The sequence below is a fragment of the Anguilla rostrata genome, chromosome 1, assembly GCF_018555375.3.
Source record: "Anguilla rostrata isolate EN2019 chromosome 1, ASM1855537v3, whole genome shotgun sequence".
In the NCBI taxonomy this organism is placed as follows: Eukaryota; Metazoa; Chordata; class Actinopteri; order Anguilliformes; family Anguillidae; genus Anguilla; species Anguilla rostrata.
Window position 1 is genome coordinate 73,411,962 of NC_057933.1, and position 14,718 is coordinate 73,426,679.

Consider the following 14,718-nt stretch of genomic DNA (forward strand, 5'->3'; position numbering starts at 1 on the left):
TAAGTGGCTGCTGCCAAGGGTGAAAGGGCAGGAGGTCACTATAGGCCAGTGGCGGCAATTAACGGTTGCGTCAGCGTTTGGAAGGGGATATAAACGAGGATGCCACCGAGAACCGATACACAGGAAGAGAACCACTTTTACCTCTGAACAGCAGGAAAAAGGTACGTTTATCCCTATGTGAAATTAAATGTTTTGTTTATTTACATGTCTATTATTATTATTATTATTATTATTATTACTGTTGTTGCTGTGGTTGTTCTTGTTGTTATTGTTAAAGCGTTTAGTTAAACGGATAAAAGGTTCTTCGCATGGGTATTTCAAATAGAATTATACGCAGCCTCGAGGTAATTTCCTTGGACGGTATTTGAGCGACATCTAGACGTGGCATGTCGCGCAGTGCAGAACAACGGTTCTGTTAGAAAACAAAACGACCATAGCTACATAGAAAGTGAACACTTCAAAGTAAAATGTACATTACATAAAACAATTAAATTCGGTATTCTATCGATACATTCGGAAAGAGGGAGGTACAATGTTTGATTTCGCTTGCCCTTAAAAGCAAATACCTTGTCCCTACATATCTGACAAACATTTAAAGAGTTCCATTAAGGTAACACCCATCGAAACCCAAAGTGCCATACGTCTACCTGTTCAACGTTCCTAGAAAGGGTTCAGATTACTTTCCGTAATCCCAGGAACAAAAAGTTTTTGAACGTATTTGTGTGTGGTCTAACTGCTGTGGAAGTTTAGAGCGGAAAAGTCGCTGTCGTGGAACTGTCCAGGGCTTTTGGTACTGATGCAGGGGAAGGAACTTCTTTAGGTCAGTGGATTAGCAGAAAGGATTAACAGACGCTAATACTGAAATTTTTTTATGAAATAAGTCAAGCGAAATGATAAAGCTATATAAATTACTGACTCAAGCAAAAGTTGCTTATATTATGGCTAAGCGGAGTTGTTTATTTTGCGTTCATGGAAAACACGATAAACACGTGGTCCAAGAGATTATGTCACGTTAAAAGAAAATGTGTTTCCTTTCTTGGCAGATCACACAGCGAAAATGAAACTCCCCGTTGCCATCGCAGTGCTGTTTTTGGTACTGGCTGCAAACACAGGTCGGTTCCTCTACCTTTCTACACTGTCCTTGTTCCTGCGTTCACTTGTTTATCTTAGTTTCTGAGTTCGGCCGTAAACAACACGAAATTAACCGCCGCCTTCGTTTCATTGGTTCGCAGAGGCCCAGGACGCCCAGGAGCCAACGATTGAAGAGCGCTTCCAAACATTCGGGAACCAGATGAAAGCATTAGCCGAAGACTTCTCTCAGAAGACTAAGGGCGTCTTTGAAGATATCCACAAGAGTGACGCTGCTGTCAATACCAGGTGACACAGGCCCCATAAACAGAGTTAAATACATATACAATAATATGTAGTAGATGTTGCCAGTTCAATAACCTACCATATTCATTCAGATTACTCACCTGCATTCACAACCTAAGATTCATGCTCTTCGGGGTTTTACAAAATTCTTCAAACTCGCTCAAATATAACTGAAATCTCCGTTAAAAATCATCTGGTCTCCAAATCCTTAAATATCAGAAGGATGTCACAATCACCACATGCCAAAAAGCCAATCACCAGACAGACCAGGCAGTAAGTCACAATTTCAGCCATACTTGAAGAGTGATGAAAGTTCAAAATGTATTTATTATAAAACACTGTAAAATGCTATTTCAAAGCATTTTATAATAAATACATTTTTTACTTTCATTTCTTTACATGTGTGGCTGAAATTCTTACATTCAGTTTTTGCTTTTCTTTTCTATGCACCTAGAGCTGCTAAGTTGTGCCAGAACATCAGTTAATCCTGTTAACACTAATGGTGACTGTGATAATTTTACTATTGTTGTCAATCTACTGATTGCAAACAATACAATTCTGCTGAGCTGTAGTTTTCTTTTAAATGCATCAGCACTGCTTTCTGAGAGTTGCACTGTTATCACTTGGCTGTGACAACATTTCATTCGTCAAAACATTTATGGTTATAGCTGCCCCAAGCCTCACCTGAACAAAATTTGAGCCAGGCTCCTTTCCAATAGTTACACACCGTCGGAGGAGCACACTGGAACCATGAACCTGCAAACAGTCACTGACAAAAATGTTAAATGAGGAAAATAAACTTACAACATGTATGACATATGTTGTGGATTTTTGAAAAGGTGTCTAGCACTGAAAAAGCATACATTTGTGCCAGAGATCATTTGCGATGTAAGTTCGACCCAAAACCATCATACATAATTGAAACATAATAATCCTTTGGAGACCAGAACAATTCCTAATGTTAACATACAATTTTAAAAGAAATATCTCTTTTCATCAATTGCCAGAAAGAAAAAAAAAAAAAACCTTATGTAATTTTCATGCTTTTGGTTAGTTGCATGTCTTGTTGAAAATGATCAGGGACCTGCTGCAATGTTCTAAAATGTTTACCAGCCTGTACAGATTCCAGTGTCTAAAATATGAGTTTGGCCCACACGTACTACAACTACCATTCTGCATACTGAAAATGCAGTGACTGATACTTACAATTTATGCCTCCCCAACTATCTCTGTCTCTGCCTTTCTGTCCACAGGAACTGGTTCACTGAGACCTTCGGGAAGATGAAGGAGAAGCTGGCGGAGACCTTTACGCAGTAATCGGCCGCTGTCCTCCGTGCGCTACGCTTGCTCTCAATTCGGCATCTCCCTTCTTCTGTTACACCCTTTCTCTGATAATCCTGCTGTTGCTGAAAGTTCCTGATAAAAATTTTTTTTTTTTTTTTTTTTTTTTAAAAGCCAGTGCAAAAATGCTGTTGTTAACTTTTAAATAATAAAAGTGAATCTGTGATTTTAAAAAAAATCCCACTTGTCCACTGTGTTGCATTCTGGGAAGACCGTTGCCCGAACGAACTTTTAGCTGCTGCTGGCGTATACAGAGCAGCGACGTACTGAAACATTCTGGAACGATCTCATCTGGGGATTTGTTCTTTGGGACCAGACCAAAGATTATATTAGCTGAGCAAGGTAACAGGAATCCTTTGTTAGGTGTCAGTGCATAATGGAAAGATGCAGTGTGCTCCCATGCGCTTGAATGCTACCGGATCCCCCAGCAGTGGTAATGAACTCACCGCCTGAGGAAGTGCCATTGCAGATAATGACTCAGTGGAAATTATGGCTTTGACTCCATGAAAAAAGAAAGTATACCTACAGCCCTAAAGTCACAGCAGTATATGTAGCTATAAATTGGCATACAGAGGCAGACATACGCACATGGTCATATGTGTGTATGTCTGCCTCTGTATACACTCACATACACACACACATGCACACACATGCACACACACACACACTCACATACACACATGCACATGCATGCACACACACACGCACTCACACACTCACATACACACACGCACATACACACAAACACACACTTACATACACACACGTGCGCGTGCACACACGCATAAAATGATGCCACGTAGACCTACTTCAAGCAGAAAGACAAAAAATATGAATTCTATTCAGTTCTTGAACTGTAGTGAAAATAAGCTCTGTATGGAAAAAACCTCACATTTGTTTGCCAAAAATAGACCTTGACAAATGTTCCCTTATGTGAGAAATGGCTATATAAAATTAGCCCCATCTGCCTTTTCGCAGTACATCTGGTAATAAGAACACACAGAAAGAGCATCCCCACGTGTACAAATGGGGCTGTAACATTGGGTGTCCACTGTACAGAGGTGACAGAGGTACGCAGGCACAGGGACTTACAGACACAGATGCAAACCAAGCAAATTTTTGGAGACAGGTGCAAACCAGGAGAATAATTTCCTTTATACATTGCTTTTTATGATGATGATGATGATTATTATTATTATTATTATTATCATTATCTATCCATCCATCCATTATCTATACCTGCTTATACTGGGCAGTGTCGGGGGGGGGGGGGGTGCGGGAGCCTATCCCAGCATGCATTGGGCAAGAGGCTGCATTACACCCTGGACAGGCTGGCAATGTATTGCAGGGTATGCATTAATAATAATAATAATTATTATTATTATTATTATTATTGTTGTAGTTGTTGTTGTTGTTGTTTAACATTTGTACCATTATTGCTGGAACTTTTGCAAAAAATGGCTGATCATGCATGCGAAAATGGCACACACGTAGGTTTGGGAGGGAAGAGAGAGGGAGACGTGTCACCCCAAATATTTTCATTTGAATTCACAGCTAGACTAGCTGGTATGCTTGTGAGACTTGGGCTTCTGACTGCGTGAGCCTATGTGGTCCAGCAGTGTGTCTCCCCCTGAGACAAAATGAAAAATTTTTCTACACTGGCACACGTTCAGATTTTTTGCACAGTCAAATAAAACTGATGCTTCAGCATTTTTGTGTGATGTATAGGAGACGTATGTGGTTCATTCACAGACCCAACATTCACCATCCTTGTATAACTTTATTCTTTTAGATGTTAGGGTGCTCTCGTTCCATGTTGGGAGAAAGAAAAGCAACCTAGTTGGCCACACTTCCTAAATTTCACAAGCTACCTGGTTAAAGTCACTGTTTATCTTCTGTTAATGAAACACTGGGCTCTCTATCCATTCCAACAATAATCTGCAGTTGTCAATGGCGATGGCTTGCCGTTTTATCACAGAATTTTGCTGCACTGTTGAGTTTCTCTAATCTAAAATCACAAATGTAAATAGTTGTCTTTCTGCAGCATAGTGCCCATTGAAATTTAACCAAATGGAGACTTAATCAATTGGGGTCCAAAAGGTGATGACCCCTAAAGATTCATCGGTATACACCTGTAATGTGTCCCAGGCCACTCCATATAATGCTCATTGCCAATACAACACAGACATGTGCAGCAGGTAGGCTACTAATGCAGTGCTGATGCAGACTAGGAAAAAGGGGTCTTTCTGAAAATCTTTAGGGTCACCCCTTATCACTGAATTTTCCAGGCCATAATATGCCACACATCGCCCATTACACACACATTACATTCCACTGATGTCACTGTATGACTGACAGCTGTAACCTGATTTTTTTTTTAATGACAGGTAAAATATGAACCTCTGAACGGTGTGGAAAACCATCTTGATTGCTGGGCTGACATTTGAATAAATAACTGTTATATAGAAAGAAATGAGTCAAAGGAAGGAATTTGGGGGGGGGGGGTGGTTCTGTTGACATGCTTATTTGGTATGAAGGTGTAATAGCGTGTGCTACATCAGAGCTATCTAAAGGTGTAGTAGCAAACATTTCTTATCAAACGAAAGATCTCGGTGAAATTGTCAGCTTTCCAGATAGCAAGAACCTCTCTCGAGGTCATTATCGAAAATTACACCCACTCACTACCCCCGAGTTCATTCACAATGTGCACCATGTACACGTGTACCTCACAGAGGTAAGAGGTTGATCTGTTCCGAATTTCCCAATTAAATTACTGACGGCCAAACCTCCGAGACAGGACTAACACTGCTCTACTACTAAGTGAAAGGTATTGTTTCTCCTTTCTCCACTGCATTGTGGGTTGCACTTCACAATAAGGTCACATGAATTGGCATGAGTAGTTGTTAACATGAATTAATGATGCACAAATAGATTAAGCATGAAGTTCCATTGGCAGTTAACAATTACATTAACTAATTTATAGGTTACATGATTGTTTATACATTAGCAAAACATAGGATAAACTCATAATTAGTTAGCCATTAACAAATATATGAATTGTTTTTAATCCCAATATGAATTGGCATTAACTAGTGTCGTTGTTAACATGAATGTTTTCAGTAGTCAGTAGTAAACAACGACATTAGTTAATGCCAATTCATGTGACCTAATTGTAAAATGTTACCACGTTGTCTATGTATCAGAGTGCATTTGTAAATATGTTATTAAATTATTTCCTCAAATTTTCCCTGTATCTCTGCTAGGAAGAATGGGAAAACTGGTTCTCTTTGCTCTGGTCTTAGGGCTTCAAGGTAAGGTGTAGGCTCTGAATCGTGTCACACAGATGTTAAGTTAATGTCTGAGATTCCGCTAACATTTGTTCTGGACGTTGCTAGTTACACTTTTTTTTTAATTACAATGAAGGGTTTTTTTTTTTTTGAATATAGGCCAGTGGCTCACCTGGGAAACCTTCTTTAAAAACCAAACAAAGTTAGTAGAATGGCATTCATTGTATGTTCACTCTTTACCTGTGGTACTTAATAGCCTCAATCCTTTACATTTTCTGTTCTGGCTCATTTTCTCTTGGGGCGAATTGGGATAATGTTTTTAAATAAAGACAGGCCTATTTGTAGCATTTTGGCTTGGTATAATGTAGAAGAAGAAAATTAGTGCATGAGAATATAACTTTTCTGGATCAGAATTTCTATGTATCTATCTCTCCCTGCAGTTCAATTGATATTGTTTTATTGGTATGAATGATAAATATAACTTGTAATATACAAATGGAAATATGAGATGTAATTATGTAATATAGATGTAATTGTGTGATATAAGGTCATCATTCTCTCTCTCTCTCTCTCTCTCTCTCTCTCTCTATCTATCGATCTATTTATCTGTCTATCGCTATGTCTATCTATCTATCTATCTATCTATCGCTATGTCTATCTATCTATCTATCTATCTATCTATCGCTATGTCTATCCCCTCATCTCTATCATAGCATGTATGGTTATGTCGGCCCCCCTGGATGAAGATGACTCGTCAGAGGAGTCAGGTTTTTTGTGGTGGGTGCAGGAGCAGATGGGTGACACATACTCTACACCAGGGAGCTCAAACTCAACCTCAGTCTGCTGGTTTTTGTGATTTCCTTTCAATCAGCAGCCAATCTACAGCCTTGGAAAAAAAAAAGTGCACAGCCCATTTAGTCAATCAAAGGCTTAAATTAAGCACTTAAGCGCAGGAACCCATCAAAACTCAGCAGACACAAGATTTCCAGGATTTGAGTTTGAGATCCCTGCACTATACCATGCAAAACAAATGCTAATACAGTTGGTCGCATTGTGCACTAAGTAAAACAGAAACAGTTGTAATTTGCAAGTGACCCAGCTAACTTTTTTTTTTGTATTGAAGTGACTGTCCTAATCTCTCAGAAGTCAGCTTTACTTATGCAAAGGCAACTGGGAAATACTTGTCTTCTCAGGGTATTTTGGCACAAGTGATTGTTTGTAACCCTCCAGGGTAAATTGTGTGTGAGATGTTGAAGTTAATGTGCAAGCTGGCTGTTGGGAATGTTGTGCAGTTGTGACACTGGTGGACAGCAGTTCCTGTTCTTGTGCTTAAAGGTCCACAGTGAGCAAAGCACAGGCAGCTGGAGAAATGCTGAAGGGCTTTGCGGAGATGTACTACGAGGACCACATTAAACCCAGAGCTGATCCTTACATCCAGTGGGCCAACGAACAGGTCTCCAGCGCAGCGTCCGGCATCTGGGACAACCTCAGTCAACGCTGGAGCCAGTACTGGTCCTCATAGTGGCGTTCAACCCAAGGCAGCAGACCTTTCAGACCATTCGTAATGATGAAGAATCAGAGGCACAACAGCGCCACCTCACTTCAGCGTGGCTGATTTGTGTACTGCGTTGCAATCAGTACCGGGCCATTCTCGGTACAAGAAGAACTACACAGAAGTTCATATACGAAGTTTAAGCTGAGATTCCACAGACCACAAGACAGCAAGGAAACCACTAGAGTTTGACCTTCCACTCCATCACTATATTTTGTCAGAAAGAATATCCCTCATCATCCATTTTGGTGCAAAACAGCCGATCACTGTGTTCTTAGATACGCACCCATATGCTATTATATTTCCTCCAGTAGTAAGTCTATATAAAGGGCATATAGATTTACAAAAAATCGCTTGACAAAAGATGAATATATGGGTCAGATGAAAAGTGAAAGGTCAAATAGGTCAATATCAATAGGTCACTGCTGATGTTGTAATCCACTGCATGAATTAAACTGGGCACCCTACTCCACCCCCTTTGAGTTTTTCCACTTTATTTTAATTTGGTGATTTGATGCCACATTGCCACCGATACATGGACATCACTCATGGGGCTACATTAATCGCTGCAATACTGAATCAAAAATACTGTGGCAAAAAAAGGGAAAGTGCTCTCTCAAAAGTAAAAATGTTAATATGCAACACACTTTTTGTGTTGCTAATTTTGTGTTACTTTTAACAGATGTTGTGTTAAAGTTACTACTTTGGTGTTACAAATATATAGTTTTATGTGTTGCAAAAATGTGTTGTCTTTAACTAGACATGGAGGTGTGTCAAAAAATTAGAAAAAATCTGTAGTTTTTTTTCTATTTCTGTTTTGAGAGTGTAGAACTTAAATCCAAGTTTATTTGTCATACGTCCAGCAAGAGTACAGCTTGTTAGCAGACATCAGCTTCCTTTCCAGGAAGCCTAGCTGTGCTTTAGGGCACAGCTAATGGAGATCCTATCAAATAAACAAATAAACAAATCAGCTGGCAATGAACGGCTTAGTCTATGAGTTACCTCACAGGTAAAGTAGAGCTTAACATCCGGCTGCTGCTGTTGCCAGGAGTGACGCGAACGACACGCGGCTCGAGAATGTGTCCTCCAGACAGAGTGGCTTTCATTTGGAACCTCAGGATGTGGAACCTTCTCATGCAGTTTTGGCGCCCCCTCTGGCTGCCTGGGTATCTGCAGGCTGTGTGCACCAGCAGCAGGCAGGTGCCCTGCTCTCACACAGCCAGACAGCAGATGGAACCACTGCTCAAACCACTGCAGAGATGGGACAGCCTTGCACACAGGAGTGGGCATTGAAAATCAGGGAAGAAGGTAAATAAGGGTAAGGAGACGCTGTGGCGACCAACTGTCAGATTGTGTACGAATCCCCCGTACGATTCCACACAAGAGCACTTTCTGCAATGTGATGCCACCTGTAACCTTTCCTGCTTTCCCCCACCTGATGAAAGAAAAGAAGCTAAACTATGTCACATTAAAAAACGTCAACAATGATGTTCAATATCTCTACATGTTTTTTTGTTTTTTTAGTCTGACAAAAAAAATGCATGACATCAACATTTAAATTTGCGACCAGAACCACTAGGGTAATAATCCAAATGATTAATAAAGAATTTCTGGATATTGCTCAATTATAATGTGTCTTACAAAATATGCACTCAGAAAAATATGACATGGAAAATATATTTACATATACCATTCCATTGTAATCTTGTTCATTAACATTTAATTGCTCATAGGTAGTTGATTTAAGCAGTCTGACACGGAATTGAATTATTTGGATACTGAAGTGTCAAAATGGATGAAGAAGTACAGTTGCAGGCTTGAACCCTTTGCCTCCACCCCCCAAAGAAGTAAGAACAAAAGGTTTAGAGGGATACTATAACCTTTATATAAACTAAGCAATTCTAATAGCCTTTAAATATACAAATATATTTCCCCGGCACAGTTAGAACTAAAATTGGACTACAATTTTGAACACCCCTTCGATGGGTGAGATTGCCTGACCAAGCTTGACTAGCTCAAAATTAGCATTAGCACATTAGAGAGAATGGGTTTGCATAGCATGATTCGGTCACAATTAAGGGGGAGGGTTGGGTGGATCTCAGAGACCTGAGCACCCTCAAAAACACCTGAGGCCCTCCAGTCTGCAATCAAAATACCCCCCCCCCCTCCCCCCCCCCCGAATCCAGAGCATAGTTTGAACCCTGGGGCACAGCATAATGGTTACATAACTGGGCTTGTATCGCACAGGTTATAGGTTTCATTTCTAGTCGAAGCACTGCTGTTGTACCCTTGAGCAAAGTACTGAGGCTAAATTGCTTCAATAAAAATTAATCTGTATAAATGAACGGTGTATTAAAAAAAATATGCTGTGTAAGCCGTTTTGCATAACAGCATCTGCTTAGTGTCTGAATTCAGAGTAATAAATTCAGCTCAAGTTCCATATGAAATGGCTGTAACATCACTTTTTCTCTTACATACCACTTAATAGCACTGGCAAAACATGAAATACTATTACAATGAGAAAGACAGAAACATTTGATCAGTTCATTTTCTAGATAAAACAAGGACAGGACAGGGGGAGAACATTTATTTGGGGATCAAATCCATCTGACCGGGGAAAAAAGCATCGCAGTTCAAGACACACAGTTCCCTCAGAATGTTCACAGAAACGTGTCTGCAATACGACTTTAAAGCCATTAATCTGAGAAGAATTGAACGAAAACCATAGAATCAAGCTCCAACCGTACTGTCAGTGTTAAAGAGCCAGAGTCATTCTGGTCTATAAGAAGGTGGCTTTTCTGTCAAGAAGTAAGAAAGTAAACTGGGTGTCTGCCCGTCCACAGCTCATTTTAATGGTGTGAGGGAAAAGCTTCAAAGAGTATAAAGAATATGTGTGACAGAAAAAACTTAATCAGTCCAAGGGTCAGGAGGAGATGGAGGAGGTCAAAAGTCTAACACTTTGTCCAGACATCAGGGACGTGGAGGTCTTTAGACGACCTGTTGGACATTTCACCACGCGTCTCGCACGCGAGCCAAGAGCACATATTAAGTAAACAAAACCACAGACGTTCGTCTGTGATACAGCACTGATTTACACGAAACGCTTCTTGGAAATGTATACAGTTGAATGCAGACGCATAAGCACACATAAAACAATCTCTAACGATCTCAAATAAAAGCACATTGTCTGCCCCACTTGCAGATGCTAGTTTTATGCCTCTCTTTCTCTCTCTCTTTCATGCACACACACACACACACACACATACAGACGCATGCACACACAGACGCACGCACACACACACACACACGCACGCACACACACAGACGCACACACATAGACGCAGTCACACACACAGACGCATGCACTCACACACACACACACACACACACACACACACACGCACAGACGCACGCGCAGCTCACTGAAAACTACATCGCATGCATTTGGGGTGTGTGTGTATAGAGGCAAAAACACGAGAGAAAATTGTCGATGAGGTGGATGTACTTTTTCTTTGCCAAGTCTTGGTACTTTGTCTTAGAACAATATGGGCATGCAAAGGAGGTCAAAGAGTTTGCCAGACATGCAATGGACTTTGCACATACTATGTATGCAGGTATGCGCAAGCGCACGCATGTGTGTGCGTGTGCATGTATGTGTGTGTGCGTGTGCGTGAGTGTGCATGTATGTGTGTGTGCGTGTGCGCGCGCGTAGGTGGCAGCGGTGGTGTCTGTTTGTAAGACAGGAACAGAGGGTGCTTGTGGGTGTCGATTCAAAGGTGACGTTTGTTTACGCTCGCCCCATATCACGGTGCATTTAACCGGAGCACACAAACTGTGGCATTGACAAACCTCCTGTACATCCGCCTCATCGTCCGCTGCTGTTCACCCTTGGGATCTATATACAGTCTTAAAGGTATTTTGGCAGATGCATCCGTATTTCAAACTACTTTGTTCATTTTATGTGTTGTCCTTAATGTATGTATGCAAAATGTAAATGTATTAATACCTTATTGAATTTTATTTATTTGTTCTGCATTTCCATTCTATTTTTGTTGACCTGTTTTGTTTTTTGCATGGTAGGGCAAAAACATATTTCAATTAGTACAGTTTAGGCTCCAAGAGAATATTTTCCAAGCGCAAATTGAATATTTTTCCATTTATGCTCTGAGAATATTTATGTGAGTATTGATTTCTGACTGGAAAAGCCAAATTGCCTTTGCCTATAACATAAGTTGGCTTTAAGCTCGATTTCTTTCAAATCACATTCTTTTATTGATTTGTAATTTTTCAGAGATGTCTGGGAAACTGGTGGTAGCGGTCATCCTCGCTCTCCAAGGTAAGGAAACTGGGATTGCACAAAGATAGCCTACAAAGCAGCTCTCTATCCATTCAGCCTTCTAAAAAGGGCAACCAGGCTATTCAGAGTGAAAAGGACTAATATTCAGCGAACTCTTATCTACTCAATATTTCCCAGCAGATCAAAGGTCTAATTTTATCTAGGCCTGCTAATTACCAGAGGCTGTTAAAGCCTGGATTTGCTAAATCGCTGAGTATCTCATGCATTGCTTTGTGGTTAATACAATTCAACTGACCAGGTTGAACAACAGCTAACCATCACTTTTAAAGCAAGTGGTCAGTTAATTATTATATTTAGAGAAGTGATTTGAGAAACCGTGGCAAAAGTCCAGACTATTAGTCATCCAGTATTCAGTTAATAAAATACATAAATATTGGTCTGAAAAAAAACGAATCGCTCCAAGTAAGATCAGTCGACATCTGTTCAAGTACATTCAGCTCCTTGAAGTGGTGACTCTCTGTACGCGGACAGCCATGTGGTGACGGTCCTGAATAATGAACGAGGGCCTGTGTCTGTCTCACCCCCCCCCCCCCACCCCTCCGCCTCCATTGCCCACCCCCCCCCCACCCCCCCCCCCACTCACAGTGACTGCATCTGTCTGCGAATTGCCGCAGCCGTCACCGGAGCTGGTGGACAAGTACACTGATTTAAAGGATTCCGTCTACAAGTTGCTAGCATACGCCGGCATCAGGGCCAAGGAGGCCTTGGAGCCCCTGGCCCAGCACCTTCCCCAAAGCCAGGCAGCCAAGGAGTACGTGGAGGAGCTGCAGGGCAAGCCCCATGTCCAGAGCGTTGTAAAGGTTGCCACGTAAGTCCTGCTAACACCCCCCCCCCCAACCCCTCCAACAATACATCTGCATTAATCAAAGGCTCAGTAATGGTAAAAAGGATTCTTTCTGTCAGGCATTTACATTTGTCACACTTCACCCCCGATCGTTAAAGATTTATAGCGCACAATGTGAAACCTGGGACAAATGACACAGGTGAAACATGCATGCATTGCTTACGAATTGCCCCTTACAAAGTAACGCTGGGTCAATTGCAGTGCGATTTTAAGCTGGAGATTGAACCTCTGGAGCACAGGGCTCTATTACTGCTGGAACAGATATCCAAATTCGTGAAATTAGGATTAGCTCTTCCAGTTGCATTGCAGTTCCGTGCTCATGAGGTTTAAACATGGGGGTTAAACTCACAGCCAAGTGCACTGCAATCGATCCTCTACTACAACTACTATTGACTACTACTAATACTACTACTACTAATTATAATAATTATTATTATTATGATAATATTATTATTGACATGTGTTGGGTTCTGCTGCACAGGGGTGCGGCTGGTGAGCTCGCTCCCTTGGTGGACAAAGTTCGCATGGCCGGCCTGGGTCTGTACGAAACGTACGCCAGGCCCTATGTCGGAACCTACCTGGACCAGGGCGTCACCGCCATCAAGGACTTCGTGAAGAACGTACTGCCCGCGGAGGAGCACTGAGGGGCGGGGCAGCGAGGCAGGCCCGGCGCTTTGGACAGCAAAGTTCGCCCAACCCCGTTAACGCAATGGCTTTCAAATTCTGTCGACAGCGATGATTACCCATAAACGCCTGAGCTCCAGCTATGTAGCCTCCCCTGACTTAATAGAGAAAAACGACAGATGTGCACTGCACTTGCACTGCTCAAAACACAGTTATGCACGCCAGTAGCAGCATTAGCATTCTAAATGTATGCAGGGTTGTGAATGACCGCTATTACATCAAATGGAGAGCGAGGCGAAAGAATGCAAATGCAATACTGCGCATGTATAGAAAAAGTTGTACTTGATATTCCTGTATGTAATGCAGTAAGGCACATCAAAGGGATATAATTTGTGTTTATACAATTTCAATAAAGTTTCTGGAAAACACCTCCTTGGCAACGGGGTAATTGCATTCTTTGATCTCAGGGTGTAATTAGCGCACAGGAGGTGCACCCTCCTAAGAGGACTGGCAGGGTGTGCGCGAGGGGGTGGGGCGGGGTATTGGGGGCGGGGGGGGGCTTTGGTGGGAGGTAGGGGTGAGGGCTGAGGGAGTGGGAGGGACAGAGCCAACCATTTGAGTCACCGGGTGCAGGCTGGCACCAAAATTTTTATTTACCCATCACTTGAGGAACCATGCCAATGCAATGCAAAATAATTTGGGGGCTCAGCAGTATCGAACAGTGAAGTTAACTGCCTGGAAGTTAGTTAATATTTAATGGGTTGGGCCGAACAACACATCGGCAGCAGTGATATGATTCTGTTTACATAGTGCAACATGTAGCACGGTATTGCACAAACGATACAGGAACAATAAATAATGTTGTCCCAGATAATCATCACAGTGTGTGGTGTCATACAGTTCTGTCATACAGAGAAAGGATGATGAAAGCGGAGGGGAGGGAGGTGAAGCTGAGCTGCGGTGATAAAATAAAGGTGATAAAAACAAAGGCCACAGATTTGGGTCAGAATTAGCAGTAAATATGGATGTGAATATTAGTAAATGTAATGTAAAGTTTTGATGCACATTTTCTATGCAAAGTCTGACCCTTCAGTACTGCCTCTGTGTTTCATCCTTGCAACAAACACATCTGAGCAAAGTTTAGAGATAAACAATGAATGTTTTCCATTCAATAAATTCAGTTTCTCAAAGACTGCAACACCTATTATATGAAGTCTTTTTCCTCTCTCTCTCTCTCTATATATATATATATATATATATATATATATACATAATACGCACGCACATACATACATACATACATACATACATAAATGCACAGACGCAAACGTATATAGAT

At 41.4% G+C, this 14,718-nt stretch overlaps 2 protein-coding genes across 2 annotated transcripts; both read left to right on the forward strand.

Moving 5' to 3' along the window:
- On the forward strand, positions 1-2,821 carry apoc1 (apolipoprotein C-I). The gene is made up of 4 exons (XM_064299568.1): positions 1-161; positions 1,044-1,112; positions 1,233-1,377; positions 2,628-2,821. Exons 2-4 carry the CDS (start codon positions 1,058-1,060, stop codon positions 2,689-2,691), a joined length of 264 nt encoding a protein of 87 aa, XP_064155638.1. The 5' UTR covers positions 1-161; positions 1,044-1,057; the 3' UTR covers positions 2,692-2,821.
- Positions 2,822-11,312: 8,491 nt separating this feature from the next.
- apoa2 (apolipoprotein A-II) lies at positions 11,313-13,807 on the forward strand. The gene is made up of 4 exons (XM_064299580.1): positions 11,313-11,467; positions 11,846-11,890; positions 12,497-12,719; positions 13,237-13,807. Exons 2-4 carry the CDS (start codon positions 11,848-11,850, stop codon positions 13,397-13,399), a joined length of 429 nt encoding a protein of 142 aa, XP_064155650.1. The 5' UTR covers positions 11,313-11,467; positions 11,846-11,847; the 3' UTR covers positions 13,400-13,807.
- Positions 13,808-14,718: the final 911 nt, after the last annotated feature.